The sequence below is a fragment of the Hippoglossus stenolepis genome, chromosome 17 (assembly GCF_022539355.2).
Source record: "Hippoglossus stenolepis isolate QCI-W04-F060 chromosome 17, HSTE1.2, whole genome shotgun sequence".
NCBI lineage: Eukaryota > Metazoa > Chordata > Actinopteri > Pleuronectiformes > Pleuronectidae > Hippoglossus > Hippoglossus stenolepis.
Window position 1 is genome coordinate 4,581,662 of NC_061499.1, and position 18,178 is coordinate 4,599,839.

Genomic DNA, 18,178 nt, shown 5'->3' on the forward strand with positions numbered 1-18,178 from the left:
AGCGGGAACTTGTTTGCTGACATGCGAAAGGTCCAGTGATTCCTGTAAAACACCCACAGTCTGGAGTTATATTGCTCTCAGCTCCATTATTCAGCATCCGGCTTTCTGCTGACGGGAAGCTTGCGTGTTCCCAGACGCTGAGGGAACCTTCAGATGAATTTATGTATAAGTCACAGACCAGGAAAACCAAGCAGAAGTCCAGACATGAGGCTGATTCACAGCCGAGAGAAAAACTGGCCACAGAACATCTGCTCCGATTCATTAACTTGTTACATCTTAATTTGATCATTTTTAACAGAGCACGCCTTGTTTGAAACCTCCAAGTGTCTTGATTCTATCTGTGCAAATGATTTCAAGATCCACACATCACTACAACAGCTGCTGACACAAGAATTGGTTTTCCACACCAAGGATGGGAAAGTACTGAGGGTGTTATATTTCCCCTTTTCTGCCAAAATGAGTCAAAACAAAAGATCGAAAAACACAACTGTGGTAACTGCGGTTCAGGATCTTGTAAACTCATTTTCAGTTTCTAATGTTTCAAAACAGCAAAACAACATTAACTTGTTTTATTTTGGGTGCAGTTACGACAGTTTTTCTAAAGTAAAATGTGATAATTCTGGAGAAAGATGAACAAATATTTGGTTTTCAGCATCTGGAGACACTTTTCTTAATTGAAGTATCTGAGAAAACACAACAAAAATTCTGGTATCAGCAACACAAGCTTATTTAAATATCTCCTCACAGTCCATTAGCTTTATGTTCTGATGTGTTTTTAAACCAGGCTTTTTGTTTCCAGCACACACACACACAGAACACACAGCCAGTGGACCGTGAGGAGATATTAGCTGTATCGGATTAAAACCGCTCATCCCACCTTTACGTATGGAGCTGGAGTCAGGATGTGGTTAGCGTAGCATAAACACGTAAAACACTTAACTCTGACCAAAGTTTAAAGAAATAAAGAGGTGGAAGAAGTCTCACTAACACGTCTTGTTTTCAATCAACATGCAACAAACAGACGACTTATCTACAACTTGCTGCAGGTTTGTCTACTCATCTCAAATTGCTGGTTGTGCTGCTAAATGCACGACCCCCATTAAAATGCCCGCCCCCCCCCCGAGCTTCTTCACTTTGCACAGATCGCTCAGCGTCCAGGGGGTGGAGCTTGGAGATAAAATCTAATGGAGCAGAGGGATTTTTAAGAAAAGCAAAGTGACGCCTCGTCTGTTCTGACGGGGGTTTCTTTAAATGTGCAGCAGCTCCCTGTTCCCACGAGGCCTGATCGTCAGTCATTCGCCCGCCTGATGCACGTGACCCCACAGCTGTGCTCTCATTGGCCGGCGTGCAGGCGGCGACGATGACAGACGTCCCACGCAGCAGAGAAACAGCGAGTGTCAGTGTTGATAAATGCAGCCCACAGCCTGACCTTAAGGAACGCACCCATCACCCATCTGTCCACCTGCCACCTCAACATCTGGTGAGCTCAGCAGCAGACGACCCGTCGACCTCCTGAAGTTTGACAACTTGTGATCTTGAGTTTTCTTTAAAGCTGCTTTCAGGTTTTCTCCTGAAATTGTGAGCGAGTTGAGGTGTTGATGACGTTTCTAGAACTCAACGGACGCAGAACTAGAAATAACAAAAATAATTTACAAATATCTCAGGATGAATAAGAGCCATACTCGTAGAAGATCGAAAAGAAACGTGACATTTCCACAGCAGAATTATGACATCACATCCTGCCGCTCTGCCCAGGCACCCCCCCTCACCTGAATGGCCCAGACCCAGTTTACTGGACATTTCTCCCACGTTCATGTCTGAAAACCGATCGTGTGTAATCGCTGACGAAAATCCATTAAGGTTCCAGATGTTTGCACATCAGTGTCCAGAACAAGGATAATGACGCTGAAGTAATTCACTGAAATGTTACACCGCTGCAGCAAACCGCTCCCGTTAACACTAATAGCCAAGCAAATTTGTTCATAAACATATTAAGCTGATAACGGGTTTCCAGATTAGTTTAAAATGAAAGTAAAAAAAGTTTAAGTATTTCTTTGTTAATCTTCTTCTTGCACTGCAGCTCAACATAAACACACACACACACACACACACACACAGAGGAAAAAAACAACACACACTGTCGAAGCCGCAGAGAAAAACTTTTGGAATTTTTCTCTCCCATCACTTCACAGTGAAATCACATTTAGAGGAAATCATTCCAGGGCCTGTGTGAATCGTTACAGCTGCTCCAGCGTCCACGTGCAAAAACCTGACTATTATTCTGAGAGACTTCAACGGTCGGAAGCGTGTCCTTTAAATTGTCATTAGATGAATGTAACAAGGAGAACGTCTGACCTGAGCCCCGCTTGACTCCGTCTCACTTCAGTCCGACTCCACCACAATAACAATCCTCACTTTCCCTCCTCGTTACTCTGCGTTAAACAGCTCATTTTATTTCCCAGAATGCCTCTCTGCCCTCCGTCGTCTTGTTACCCCGCTCTCCACATTCGTAGGAGGTTCCAGCAGTAGGACACAAGGCGCAGCACCTGCAGACCGAGACTCATGCTGCTCTGTTTCCCTGGCAACCTCGACATTGGGCTTTGCTTGTGCAAACCATTAAGCAATGCCAGCTCTGCATAGACACACACACACACACACACACACACACACACACACACACACACACACACACACACACACACACACACTTTCAGACACACAAAAAAGCGCCCACACACACACACACAGAAAAGCACCTTTTAAGTGTTTCCGGCCGCCCGACGTCAGCTTTTTAAATTTTGTATTTAATTTGAGCAGTTTTTCCAAAGTGATATTATTAATTTTTTTTTTTTTAACCTCTAACTCCTGCAGAACTAAGTCGTGTCACATTTTCCATTCGATCATTAAAAAAGGAACGACCCCCTGGGACCGAGCAGCCCCCCCCCGTCTGACAGAGGCAGGTTTTGTTGGGGCATTTCTCTGCCGATGACACTCTACTGTATGTGCTCAGTGTACATAGGCGCTCGCCGCCCCCTCGATGTGTCATGAGCACATCGCCGAACAATGTGACATCCAGCCCCGGCATCGAACAACGTTCCTCCACCGCAGGGAGAGTTTCTTCCACTATTCTGGGACCCTGTGCTGACGCTAGCAGGCCCCCTCCCCACCCTGTTCTTTCTCCCCCCATCATTCCCACTCCGACGCCATAGCTCACCTTTGTGAGTTGCCAACATCAATGCTGCTCAACAAAGTTTCCAGGAAGTGGCTCTGTAGGCCGCAGACGCGCACCTGTGGGGGGAAAAGGTGTGTGTGTGTGTGTGTGTGTGTGTGTGTGTGTGAAGGTCCACGTTCGTTAGCTCCAATTTACCTCTGCCTGCCTGAGCCCTTCATTAACGCTTCAGTTTGAAAAGTTTAAGCCTAATAATTTGACTGATTGGGCAGCAGTGCTTGTTACTGACCCCAGATGAAACACAGGACACACACACACACACACACACACACACACACTCACACACTCACACACTCACACACTATGCTGTAAACAGGGAGGTCATCTGTCTCCAGGAGGTTGTGCGTAAATGGCTCAGGGCTGACGGTGACACACATCTGCTTCAGACGAGGACGTCTGAGCTGCGACAGGGAAGAAAAGACTCGGCCGACTCCTGATGAGTGATTTCTTGATCATTCGTAGAACACTTGGTCATCAATTCCTTCGCAGGCGAGTAGGTGCACGACTCAGAAACACACAAACGCAGATGCACACACTGGAAACACACACACACACACACACACAAACTCGTGAGACCTTTTCTGCAGAAGCGAGCGGGCGGTGTGAGCCGTGGTATTAGTCACCAACGTCTCATGAACAGACAGGAGCTTGACAGACATTCAAACTGAGAGTCTGCTCAATGCAAATGATTGTGGGTGAGGGGGGAGAGAGAAACGTTAAAGTGGGACTTCAACAGAAAAGTGAATTAAAGTCCGAGCAGCGAGTTTCATCCGGAAAACAAAGACCTGATATTAAAGCTTTTTGTGGGAAGTTGCACAACAAGCTGGGAGGTTTGGTTCAGAGCAGGAATACGAATGTGAAACTATTTTAATCAAGTCAATCGCTACAGCACAGATGTTATGGTTTGTCCGACCTACTCCCCTTTGATCGCCTCCTGGTGGCTGACTGCAGTACATGTCATAAACCCTGCCTCCTCTATGTTAACGGATGGGACATGGCCCAAACTAAAAAAAGATCTAAGTAAATGTTGAGCAAATTTTTCTCAAAGATGGTTTCTGTTATTTCAGGTACTTCTTGTCACGCGATCTTCATTTTTCTGGTGAGTTTTGTTTTAATTAGTTATTAGACGCATCAAAAACGGGGGGGAACTTTATGATTAACAGCTGAGACGGACTCGCGATTGGTCGAGTGCGTGTTTGGGCCCAGACTCCAAATAATAACACCACCAGGGCAGCACAGGTTTCCAGGATATACACGTCGTCCATCTTTATTTACAGTCTATGATTGACAAGAAACCATCAAGTATTTGGCTTGAAAATGGCTTTACAACTATTTATGGATTATTAAAATAGCTGCGAACCAATTATCTGTGGAGGTTTCCACACGTAAAAAAAGATTTTTGACTGACGGTTAAATTCAAAACCTCGACAACTTCCTCGGCCTTCAATCACATCCATCTGAAATCCTCTCAAAACGTCCAGCTGACAAATAGGTTTCCTCAGAACCAGGTGTTCCCAGGTGTTGCGGAGGTTTCCCCTCCGTTACCATGGCGTCGTCCGCCTCAGGGCCGATCCGTCACGGAGCGCCCGCCCTCGCACTTTCCAGCCCACAGAGATTTAAACGCTGCCATTTATGGGATGCACCTCACAATCAAGAGTTCAGGCGGAATGGAAAGAGGCTGCGAGTTCCCCTGCTCTCTGATAATCTCATTTTCCATCATCAGAAATGTATTTTGCAGCTTCTGAACTACGAGCCGATCCATTAAAACAAGCCCACAGCGAGTGTGTGTTTTTTATTCCTCCACTAAAACAGAAGGAATAGACATTAACCCACATTTTCAGGATGGCAAAGTGATTCTCACCGTATTCAATTTCATTCACACAAAATATGGCCATAAAAATTCCTGGCAGGCGGGTCCCTCCCTGTCCCAGCTCGGCCTGTGTGTCAAAGTGAAAGCTTCTCTGAGGTTAGCAGCGAGCTAAACAGACATCCCTCAACCAGTTTCAGCCTGTCTGTTGTAGTTACCGTTGCTAAAACCCCGGTTTATTCCTGCCTCTGGGAGAGAAGTTCCCTTTGTGTGAATCTAGCTGCATTCGTACACACTGTAATTTGAAGGGACTGTACGGAAACACTGGTTTGGCTGCCTGAGCATGACACAACATGTAAAAATCCATTCAGCGAGGCCAGGACGTTTAACTCTTTCTCTGCAGCTCGCACACATTTACATAAGCAAGATGTTTTTCTGCTCATCATCATCACACAGAACGATTAAAATCAAATGACTTTTAATTATTCTCACTTTTTGTACATTATTCATTATTTATTCCGTATTTAAAAAGAGGATAAAATGATTTTTGACAATAGTGTAAACAGCCAGGTTTTAGTGCGTCATTGTGTTTATATGAGACATTTAACACTTAAAAGCTTTCACAGGATTTCTTACTGTATTTTTATGACACCTGTTTGTTTATGACATCCAGCATTCTGGAAATCTCTGCTGCGTTGTTAAAATGGCAAAAACATCCAAAAGTGAAACCGCAACTTAACATTTCATTCAAATTCCCAACGACTTTTTAAACTATGTGTAGGAACTGATCTGTTTTCCGCAGTATGTCATTAACTCGCTTCACATGTTCAGAAAAGGAGTTGAACATGTTTCTAACAAACTCAGTCGAGAGGTCAAAGTTCAGCTCAAATATGTCAGAGACATTTTTAGACGGAATAAATTACACCCACAGATTCTGAAAATTACTTCAGAAGAAATTCTTGGTAAGTTTTGTGGATGTTCACAGAACAAAAAAGTTTCAACTTCTAATCGCAGCTGCTGTGGTGGATGATGATGTTATCTCAACTAACCCAACAAGCTTAGTAGGAGTGTTTAATTTGTAAAGTGGAAGTTACCTACAGTTAAGAGTAGTGGTAGAAAGTAACTAAGTACATTCAAAAGAATTTCTAAGAGTTTCTTGACAAGAATAAATTGTAATTTTAGTTTGACTTTAAGAAAACAAGCTGGTGCACAGGCCTCATCGTTTACATTAATTTCCCTGCAACCGAAACTGTTGCTGCAGCGGTGGTTTGGTACGGGAGACCCCAGACGTTGTGCATGTGACCACAAGGTCAGAGAGCAGCGAGAGGAGGCATCACCAACGTTCTCGATGAAAAGTTCAAACCGCGGCCGAACCAGCCTGACTTGTGCAAACAAACAAACAACCCGTGTGTCCAGCGTGCGGACATTTCCAGGTCCGTGCTGCCGCTGTTGATTCTGACCCTGCATATTTAACCCCAGTCGGAACTGTGGCCCAACGCACGGTTGATCATTAACAGGAAACTGCCGTCAGTGTGGTTGTTGCAAATTACTGAGGCGAAGAAACACAACGTGAAATCCGAATCCTTTTCAAACCGTTCAATTTTGCACCGGTTTAAATCATAATAAATGAAACGTCCGTCCAAATTAAACTGCTGAACGTTAATCAGCCGTCAGGTTGATGTAATAAGATCCACAAACTTATTAAATACCAGTGTCAGCACAGTGAGGGACGTTGGCGGGACGGGAAACTCCGTCTCCCGGCATCGTCTTTATGGGGTAAACATTTTCCACCTTGTTAAACCGAACCCCCCCCTTTCACTGCAGTTGTTCCCCATTTATCACGCAGCGTGTTCTCTGCTGCAGCCGGGGCACCAGACCTGTTGTGCTTCGGTGCACGGAGCCTTTTATAAGACAAGAGGAATGCAGAGTCAGTTCTATAAACACTGGTGTTGCTAACAAGTCTGGGCATTTTCAGGGGCACTTTGTGGAGCGAGGAGAGATAAAAAAAAAAAAGCGAAGGACAAACACCACGTAGCCAGCGAAGGTATCGACTGCATGACGCCGAGGGGGGGAAAGAAAAACCCACGATAGACACTGATGCATGAAGAGAGGGAGTGAGGGCAGCCGAGTGCAATTTGTCAGAAAGTTTAATATACTGCACTTGTTTCTAAATCGGGGGGGTTTTAACTCCGGGGGTCACATTTTTCCATTGCGACTAACTGGCCCACCCATCGTACAACAGAAGAATCTGCACAGCAATAACTCTTATATAATAATACAGAAGACCTATAATATGTTCCAGCTTTCAGCCACTAGGGGTGTTTCAATCAAAACATTGATAAAAAGACCTTGTTTGATGATGTCACGAAGCAGCGCGGGATCATGGGAGTTGTTGTCTTCAGCACCTTTGCCAATGAAAAGCGGCCTGAGGCGCCAATTATATTCACGGAGGAGGTCATGTGTCAAAGTTTCATGTTTCACGCAGCAAAGCGTCAATGAATAACTGAACTATTATGAGTGACCAATACAAACAGTGGAAGGAAAAAGAGACTAACTGACCAGCAGTGGGTTTTTCCTTCGTCATAAATTGTTTCCCCTGAAAGTTAAAGCGGAGACGGGTAAAGCAGATATGACCCAAATTAAAAGGCGATTAAAATTATATGTCTGTTCAGTTGTTTTTATTGAAGAATTGTTGTATATTATACATTTAGAGCAGAGATGGATACATTAATTTGAACTGTGCTGTTTTTAACATTAAACCTTCAACAAAACTTTCTTAAAATAAAAGTGCATTAGGGGAAATTATCCTGGGGCCTTGAGACCTCGTGAAGAAAACGCACCTCCTGGTCTTTACAGCTAAGAAACAGACCGCGATGGTGAATCTCGTCCGGCCTCCATGGCGACGGATGAAAAAGGACACTTGTGGCTGCTGGTCTTCGCCGGTCACACAAACAGACCACCCAGGACCAACCACGTAACGTCAGCGTCCACACCGAGGTCAGTCCTCGTGGTCTCCACTGCTCTCTGGGTCGCCTGCTGTTCAGAAATATGACTTATATGATTCATGTAAACCGAAGTAACTCTTCATGCCTCTATTCAAACTTGCAGTATTTATTTAAATGTCCAAACAAATCACATAATGTGCAGGATGCAAATCATGAGCAGTGAAAACAGTTTAAATAAATGTTCTATTCTTTAACCTCATGTGTTCTGCGTATTAATACTAGAGGATATGAAGCCATTCTTTATATTCTCATCCTCCATTTAGATCTTCTAGCTGTAAATGTCTAGAGCCGAAATGAAATAAAATAAATACCTCTTACCTTTGTGTAACTCAGGGTGGAAACAGATCCGTGTCGGTGGCCTGGAAAGCTGGGATAGTCAGGAAGTTATTTCTTTCCGCCTTTTTCCGTGTCAAAGGAAACGAATGCTCACAGACCGACTTCACACTTTTAAAAAAATACATTTCCTACACTTCTGAGGGAAACTGAGTAAATCACTTTATTTAAAAAAGGACGATCGTCGTCCAACTTTTTGTCCTGCAGACGATTTCCAGATTTTTTTTTTTTGCAATTTACTTTCGATATTTTAACCACGTTCTGTAAACACAGTTTGAAAACGTACAGCTGATGAAGTAGCAGCTGTTATGGTGCAAGAGGTGAAACCTTTTTAAGATTAAAGAACCACAGACCTTGTTTCTGCTTGAATGTAAATTTCCCCTGGTATAAAAACAGAGTCAGAGGAACGCTCCGTGGGTTTGTGGCTGCAACTCATTTAATATGACTTTTATTAATTTGTGAGAGGCTGTTGCACCTGTTGCATTGTGATCCTTATGTTTATATGATGTATTATATTACTTACAGCCAATAAAACCCTTAATAAATCAGATCTGTGCAGCATCATGACGTTAGATCGGAGCAACAATAGGACAGAAACACTCAGTCGTCGCTCGTCACACTTTTTAAGATCTGCTGTTGGTTGTAAAAGAGAAAGTTTGGATCTGATCCAGCAGATCGTTAGCGTACAGACAGTTTACGGCAGGAAACCACCAGGAAAACCCACTGCTCATAATAATGTAAAAAGAAGGACGGGCCACAGGGAGCAGGAGGATGTAACAGAGACACCTCCCCTCAGCCTGGAAGGGAGGTGGCTGCAGCGGCATCACCACCCCAGACTGTGGCTTCTGCTCCGGGTGAGTGACGTCTGTGAGACCAGAGTCTGACGTCCAGCCACACACAGCTGAGAACTTTCCCTCACTTTTCATTAACTGATAATCACTTTTACTTTAACTTGAAAATGAATTCTGGGAGGTGGAGGGGGTGAGGTAATGAGGGGCACGCGGTGTGCAATGCAGCGTGTGTGTGTGTGTGTGTGTGTGTGTGTGTGTGTGTGTGTGTGTGTTTTGTAGGAAACCTCTGTGTATGCCTGCAGAGCTGCTTAGAGACCAGCTGTTTGACAAAAGTAAACAACGTCTCAGAGGAGGGGACCAGGAGTTCCTAACTTCCTGCATTGTTGCCCACAAACTGCGTCAGAGGATCATTCCTCACGGTGCACACACACACACAGACACAGACACACACACACACACACACACACACACACACACACACACACACACACACACACACACACACACACACACACACACACACACACACACAGACACACACACAGACACAGACACAGACACACACACAGTTCAGCTCTATAGACCGACGAAGCCGGGTTAGAAAGTGTAATTAAAAATGCATAAATGTTTGTGGACTTAAAACCAGAGTTAAAGTATTTTACTCGAGGGCAGACGATGATTCGGAGAGCAGAGTTTTCTTATGTCTCAGGAGAGAAACCGAAAATAAAAAGTTTTCAGGGAACAGTTCCCCAGTTGTTGTGTTTACTGCGTGTGTTGGTTTATTATGATTCAGATTGAAATACAGGAACAGACTCACAAGCTCACACTTCCTTCCTCTCTGCTGCTTGTTTTGATCCGGTTGCTTTTCATTCAGCTCTATGGATACACATGCAGTGACCAGTTTATTAGGTACACTTGTATAATCTAAAACTGATGTTTCCAGAACCACTTCTTAAATGGTGAGTGACAATAATCCATATTGTGACTTACAAAGTTTTGGCAGGATAATCAATATTACGTTTGTTTCACACATAATGAGAATTGGAGGTTATGTAATGAATTATGTTTGATGTCAAGGTTGTTTGACCTTTTAAATCTTTCTTAGACAAAAAAACAATTCTAATATAATCTGTAGATAATCATAAAAACAAGAAGGGGAATGGTAGCGTGCATATCTCCACCAAGGCCGAACAAATCTTACACAGGATTGAAAGAAAAGCAAGTGGTCTTAATCTTAATGATTTATTTGTCATGAAACAAAGTTAATCCACATCTGCACCAAAACTTAACAGGTTCTTCCAACGACAAGACCCCAGCCCAAGTTTGGTGGAAATCGGTTTAGTGGCATTTGTGTAATCGGGCACACAAATAAAACAACAAATAGACACAGATAAATAGTCTGTGGCAGTGGAAATAGTTGTGGTTGAGTAGCCCCTTGTAAAAACTGATGATATCTTATTGCGGCTCATATAAAGTTTAGTCTGACGCTTCGGCTGCAGTTTCACCGACTGTACGTTTGTACTCGTTTCCTCCAACGCGCTCGACTTCCCCTCTGACAAAGTGACCAGCAACAACAGCGTGCCGCCTTAAATTCACCTGATACATGTCGGCAGCGCAGCCAAGTCGAGCTGGTGTCTGTGCAACAAGTCGCTCTTTGTGTCCCACGGTCGGGACAAAGTGTGTCAAGTCACATTTCAGACGACCGGAGGGGAAATATTAGTGCGGTGACGATTTCTTTTGTAACAGAGTCAAAGTTCTGCCAAACCTCGAAGGCAGAAAAGACCCGAGGAGCAACTTCTCATAACTCTGCATTAAATCAGCACCTTTGTATCTGAGCTGAGATTAATTACTGCTCTGTTATTGAGCGACGAAAATACTGTGACTCATTTAGCCCGAAGCGGAGTGTTGTTAGAGCTCGTCATCACCATGTGACGGCTTTATGGCGGCGGGAGGCGTGCTCTCTGAGTTCCCTTAGAAAAAGGCATTCTCCACAGCGGAGTGCTAGCATGTGATATCTTGCCGTGCAATTAGAATTTCCTGTGTGATGAGGGAAACGCCTTGAGTGCAGACCCGGGAGGAGAGGTGATGAACTGGGTCAAAAGGCACAACAAGTCATTAAACCAACGTCACAGCGCGTTATCAGCAGAGGAGGAAGTGAGCTGGGTTCTCCCCACAACACGCTGGCAAGCATCGAGTTCAAGTCAGCACACGGACAGAAAGAAGCCTCTGTGTGAGACGACCGCAGAGCAGAGCCCGGCCAATTCATCTGCTGCTCGATGGAACACCCGATATGAGCCATTGACAGAAATATCAGCTCGGATGTTGACATTTGCTGATATGAAAACGTACGTTACAGAATAAACGATGCAGAAAACAGACAACAGAGATGCCGCCATTTGAACGTTTCTCCTCTGAACTCAGGATCCATTCCGGTCAGATTATCCCCAATAATGCTCTTTTCAAATCTGCATCTTTTGCTCTCAACTTTTAAAAAAATCCCCCAAACACTGCAGCAGCTGCAGCGCCGTTGTCTGCTCGGCGAGAAACAAGGGAACAGTCACCATTAAAAATAGAATCAAGTCTCATTTGGCAGCCGCTTCTCTGCTGGGGGATGTAATGTACTGTTCTAAAACTTAATTATTTATGTTGTTTGGCCAAGTAAGCTCAATAAAAAAGAAAACACACAGGAAGTGTTAATAAGATAAACAAACAGGCTGCTCGCAGACACGAGGAAATCTGCCCGGCCGATTGACTGCTGGGGGAATGGCAGCGATGCACATTTTCACACCAAGCATGCAACGCTGCATATTCAAAGATCTGTGAACCGCAAACGTCTGTTGACACGCAAGTCTGTCGCTTCTCAGCATAACACGAGGTCTTTTGCAAGCCAATCGGTGCTTTGTGTGCGTTCAAGATGTTGCAACTTCAATATGCTGCGAGTGCTGCCATGTTGAATACGTGTGTGCGATGCTGTCGTATCAGCTGCAGCAGGGAGACCGTTTCAGATTCGGTTCATCTCAGATCAGCTCGTTTTTTTTTGTGACAGATTTATAAACCAAATACACATATTTGACACCTCTGCTTCATCAGATATGAGACGACAGCAGCGGTATGAAAACACAACCGAGGGAGATCAGTGGCAAACCAGGCGGCCACAGCCTCTGCAGTGTGTTAATGTGTTTACACAGTAAAAAATAACAAATCTCACAGATCTCAAGCCAGAAAGATGCTGAGATTAGATGAAACATGTTGTCTGTGATAAAAGCAGCTTAAGTTTTAAAGTCAATAAAGTTTTTTGTGTATTTACATCATTAATACAAACATTAGAACGAAGCAGAGACTCCACTGTGATGGTGTCGAAGTCAGTTGCACCAGCCGAAAGGAACTTTGAGCCAAAAGTTCAAACATAAAATCAACTGAACGGCTTTGTTGTGACGAGTTAGTGTCACAACAAACTCGATGACACATGATTTAACTTCAATACACCGACAGCACAGACGGTCACATTTCACACTTTCCTGCATCTTCCACACTTCCAACTACGGTGGCCCAGAGAGCTCAAATTAAGAAAACACACTGCAAATACACACAACACAAAAATACACACAATTCGGAGATGCAGCTTTTACACTGCAGCTTGATATCAGAGAAGCTAGTTCTGTAAATATCTTTAAAAGAAAACTGAAACCATTTCTCTTTACTTCAGCCTTTAACTAGATCTTACCCTTTCCAGCACTTTTATATTTGTCTTATTTATTTCCTTTTCTCTTAAATGTCATTTTAACATAATTTTTCTACTACTCTCACTTAAAATCTGTTCTTATATATAAATTACATTTTATAGTGTTTCTATTTTAACTATATTGTATGTATAACACTTTAAACTGCACAAACAATTAGCCAAACACACAAAACACACGCAACAACATCAAATAGACAAAATAACAAGATCAAAAACAGATAGACAAACCAAAACACACACACACACACACACACACACGCACAACCAAATAGATACACAACACAAACAACAGACAAACTTACAGCTACACACAACCAAACAGACAAAGGTCATCATCTGAGACAGCGGTAGCAGCAGCTGAACAGACGTCAGGAGATGCTATGAAGTCATATTCAGTTGTGGTGAATTTATTTCCTGTGTGGTGGCGAAACACTTCTACATAAATCATGTTGGCCTTTAAATTTAGGCCAATATGTCAACCAGCTGAAATATGAAGCTGTTGTTACATCGCTCCTCTTGAACTCTCAAGACAACAATGGGTTGTGAGGGTCGTGGGGGGAGCTGGAGCCAATCACAGCTGACCTTGGGGCGAGAGGCAGGGTTGAACCTGAACAGGTCAGCGGTCCGTCACAGGGAGACAGACGTCCATCAACGCTCACAATTTAACCTCCAATTCCCTCAGCGTTGGGAAGAAGCCAGAGACGAGGAGAAAATGCAAACGCCACGCAGAAAGGCCCCAAAGTCACAAAGCTCAAACCAAAGCTACGTTTGAACTCACGCACAGACGATAAAACAGGCTGCTACGAGACGTTATGATGACGACAACACAACAAACTTATCTCACAACCTCAAAAAACTGAAGCACCTGAATCAGTACGAACCAGGAATCACAGAGAAACTTCACCAGCACATCTGAACATGACAGAAACATAAGCAACAATAAACAGGATCTTTCTGTGATGATATTTCTGGGCATGTACGAAGGAAATGAAACCATTTTAAACCACATAACAAATCTCAGGCCAAGAGAGGTTAGCCCGCCAGCTGACAGGAAGTGTAACTCCAAAACTCACCTTTTAAATTCTTCGGGTTGTTCTGCTTGGTGCGCGGCATCTTTCCGCCTCGGTTCACAGGTGCATCCTGGAGAAAGTGGCGTCGAACGCTGGACCTGGAGATGAGCCGACTCCTGAGCCACAGTCTGGGAACATCTACAGAAAGAAAACACACACACACACACACGTGTATATGTGGTGAGAAGCAGCTGAGCATGAACTCTCCACAGATCAATAAGGCACTATATGCTCTCGCTCGGCAGCTGGAGTCCAGGACAGAGCCGCTGATTGAGTTTATTCCTCAAACAGGTGCCTGGGCCGGACTTTTCATTTCAGGCCCTCTCCTCTCGGAGCTGCGGTGCAATAATGTGCAGTGCGGACTGGGGCTCCCGTCTGTGGGAGGTGGTGGAAACATGTTCTCCCCACTCTTTCTACATAACCTCTGCAGCAGCTGATATCTGCCACTCTGATGTCAAACACACACACGGAGGGGGATCCGCTGTTGTTTATGGGGAAACGTCTGATTGACGTGTCGGATACAGAGAGCCCGCTCTTTTTCTCAGTGACGAATGTCAGCGGCGATGACGAATGATGCAAACAATGAGGTCCTGTGATGAACGTTGGGGGAGGGGGGGCTGCTTGGCGACCACACTTGTCACTATCAGAGGAATCTCCCCCGATGAAGTTGGATCACTGCACAAAGTCGAGACATCACAAAAGGCGGCCATGTCTGAACACACCTCTACATGCGGGGGATTGTTTCTGTGGATCTCTCTTGGCGCCCTGTTGTTGGAGAATAAAGGATTTTCATGCAGTTTCGTGCAAACGCCGGTTTGTTGGGAGCAACATGAGGCTAAATCGTGGCTGTTGAGGTCAAACGCCGGTGAGATGTCAAGCCCACAGAGCTGCAGCGGCTTCAGAGGGCAATCCACAGGGGGAACAGCTCACCTCTGCACTGCCATCAGGAATAAATATCTCATTTTAATCATATTCTCTAAGCTGTTTTCTGGCATCATCTCCTCCACGTCCCCAGGAACACTCCTGACCCCGCACTGGAGCGTGTGCACGTTGCAGCGAGCAGCAGATCTTCAGGAAACCAGCCTTTGTTTCCCCTCCACCAATATTACATAACACTTACTACAAGTGGATGACGGTTTTTCTCCATATACAGTTGGTGCATGTGGCGCTGGAGCCATGACATCATCTCACGGTGGATATTCTGCACACAGGGGCGCTGCTGTGCACGGTCGCATGAGGAAAAACACGCACGCACGCGCACACGCACGCCGACAGATACATGCAGAGATGATGCTCACCTGGCTGCTCCTGTGAGAGGTGCACAGGTTTGTGTTTTTTGTATGTCAGTGCAGGGAGGACTGGCGCGGAGGAGGCGCACATCAGTCTGCTCAGGCAGTCAGTGCGTCTCCCAGCCTGTCTGCTTGTCCGTGCATGTGCGTGTGTGTGCGCGTGTGTGTGTTTGCAGAGCTACTTGAGGGAACACCCCGATACTGACAGGAGGAGCGCGGTGATTCTGCGCAGTAGTATGTGCTGCTCTGCACATGGCAGGTGACTAATGATTTCCGTTTACACCTGAAGACCGGCCACAGGCGTTATGTAAAGAAAACACCGTGCAGGGCTTTTTTCTTAATGGTGCATGAGATTAACGCCAAATTTTCCCAACATGCAACTGTGATTAAATTGGATCATATGGGATTTGGGCGCATGCAGTGAAGTCAGCGAAAAACAATGCATGGGAATAGCGTGTGTGTGTGTGTGTGTGTGTTTTTTGTATGGCTGTTGCAACACGTGAACGCCCTGCAAGTGAGGGAGGGGCCAGGGAAAACCCCTCACCGTCTCTGCAACAGCGCCCGACCGGGACTCTGCTCCCCCCCCCCCCACCGACTCGTCCAACAAATCCCAGCTCCAAGCGGCCGCAGCACGCACACACACACATGTCACATGCACGTCCATGAAAAAGCCATGTAAAGAGCGGAGACTCACCCAGGAGCTGGGATGAAGCGGGGGGGAATAAAGATACGCTGCGGCTCCAAGTTCGCTGCTCTGCTCGTCCGCGCAAAAACAACAACACTGCGCCAAACTCCGCGCGCCCTCACCTGCGGCCGACGCACCGCGGGAAGCGACCCCGCAAAGTTCACCCGACACCCGGGACGAGCCTCGCGCCCGCGTGTGCGACTCACGGAGGGGGCTGCAGCCGCCGCGACCCCCGCACCGCCACACTGACACCGACCCGCCCGGCTCCACACACACACACACACACACACACGCAGACACACACCGCGGGGGGAGGACGAGGAACAGACGCACACAAAGTGGATGTTGGGATACTCACAGGTGCAGGTTTAGTGTCGGTGAACGTAACGCACCTTTTCGTGGAGGAGGAGGGGGGGTGTGGGGGGGGGAGTGCTGCGTTATTTCCTCCCTTCACCTTGTCGCTCACTTTCTATTGCAGGAAATAGACAGGCCCACTGACGTCAGCGGGGGTCCCGTCTCCGCCTCCCTGCCACGGGGCGTCCTCTCCCGGCTGCAGGGGGCTCCCGACGGCCGACGGAGCCCGCTGCAGTCCCCGCCCCCTCACCCCGAGCCAATCATCGCGCTCCTCTCCATCGGGCCACACCTCCTCGTCCTCCTTTGCAAAAAAAAAGAAACACATGTTCCAGGAGCTGCTGTCACACATGAAACCGAACTCCGCAGTTTCTCCGGATTTTCTCCGGAGGATGTGCGTGTGTTCACGTGAAAGTCCGATTCAGAAGTTTCTACGAACTTTATCCTCCTGGCCTCCTAGTATGAAGTCTGTAGAAATCCAGGAGTAATCGATGGGTGACCACGAGCGAGTGGGGGGGTGAGGGCGCTTCTAAAGGTCAATTCGTGCTTCTGCGTCGAAGCTACGTCGCCGTCGCCTACGCGTAGACGTGTATCCCACGCAGAGACCTAATGTCGTACCGTGACGTTTGCCTGTGATCGGTAGCATCGCATTTTCCAGGCTGACTCTGCGCCATTTTTAAATTGAGTTAAAGGTTTATGTGATAACGCAAACGTCCGAAGCCGGAAACTCCAGCATATCTCTCACCTAGCCATGAATAATATAGCATTTGGAATCATAAAGGAGGATAAAAATTGTGATTTGCCGTTGGAGACTTTACTAATTTGGGTATTTTTTTCCATCCTTAAGTGTAAATACATAGAAACACAGCCTCTATTTACAGTTTTCGTATAAAAGTTGTACCTTATCCTCGATGTATACGAAGAAGAAAACAGCCAGAAAACTGCTGAACACATATTTATTTTATTATTTTTTGATTTATTTTGCTTTACTCTATCTCCTTGTCTGTAGTTATGTATGCAGATCCTGTATATTTCTCTATTCCTCTGCCACACGTTGCTTTAAAACGAGTCTCCCTCCTCTTGCAGCACGAGTCGCTGCTGCAGCCTCTCGTGCTGTGGGCGGTCGCGAGCCTCCCTCCCCGGCCGGGCCCCACCTACCCTCTCCTCTGCACATAGTTCAGCACTGACGGTTTTCCCGGAGGTTCCTTGTTGTCAGGTCACGTTGTGCCCCTCCGCCACTTACGACCGGGCTTTCCCATGTTCAGACCCGCAGCAGGGACCCAGCAGCGGGGCCCCTGAGCACCAGGAGCCCGCGGCCTGTGGATGTAAATAATACAGATGGATGAGCTGTGGCCTCGGTTGGTGCCAAACGAGCAACGTATTGAATTCAGTGGTTGTTCCACAGCAGGATTATTTTTATGTAATCTCAAATAACATGGAAACTTCACCGAGTTCCATTTTAAGACATTTTAAAACCACAAATAATCCAATTTAATTCACATTCCCCGCAAATAAAACATGCTAGAATTATTTTTTACAATGTATGTTGACATTTGAGTCTGTATTGTATATCAATTATTACTAATAATGTCATCGGTCAACAGCTAAACACATAGGCAGCAGATAATTGATGAAGGGGTGGAAGCATTAATCAAGTAAAAATGTATGCGTTAGTTAAAATTCACAGATTAATATGATTAATACATGACGACATATATTGTCTTTATACGGAATTTCTGAGCTCGTGGTTACGACATTGCTAAACGTTCAAGTTCTAAGAAATCCGCTGCTAGGCAACGGCAACAGGGATACGGCAGAGCAGAGGCTACAACAATTAAGCAAGCTAGCAGGCGGACAACGTAATGTACGACATCAT

General features: G+C 45.6%; 1 protein-coding gene across 2 annotated transcripts in view; it reads right to left on the bottom strand.

Moving 5' to 3' along the window:
- hivep1 (HIVEP zinc finger 1) overlaps positions 1-16,393 on the bottom strand; it is a 52,057-nt gene extending 35,664 nt beyond the window's left edge. The window contains exons 1-2 of one of the 2 annotated variants that reach the window (XM_035182761.2): positions 16,344-16,393; positions 13,981-14,115 (exon numbers count right to left, since the gene is read on the bottom strand). In XM_035182761.2, the coding sequence (XP_035038652.2) occupies positions 13,981-14,020 (40 nt within the window). In that variant the 5' untranslated portion in view covers positions 14,021-14,115; positions 16,344-16,393. Of the gene's footprint in view, positions 1-13,980; positions 14,116-16,309 lie in introns of both variants that reach the window. The other variant, XM_035182762.2, reaches the window with a different exon arrangement.
- Positions 16,394-18,178: the final 1,785 nt, after the last annotated feature.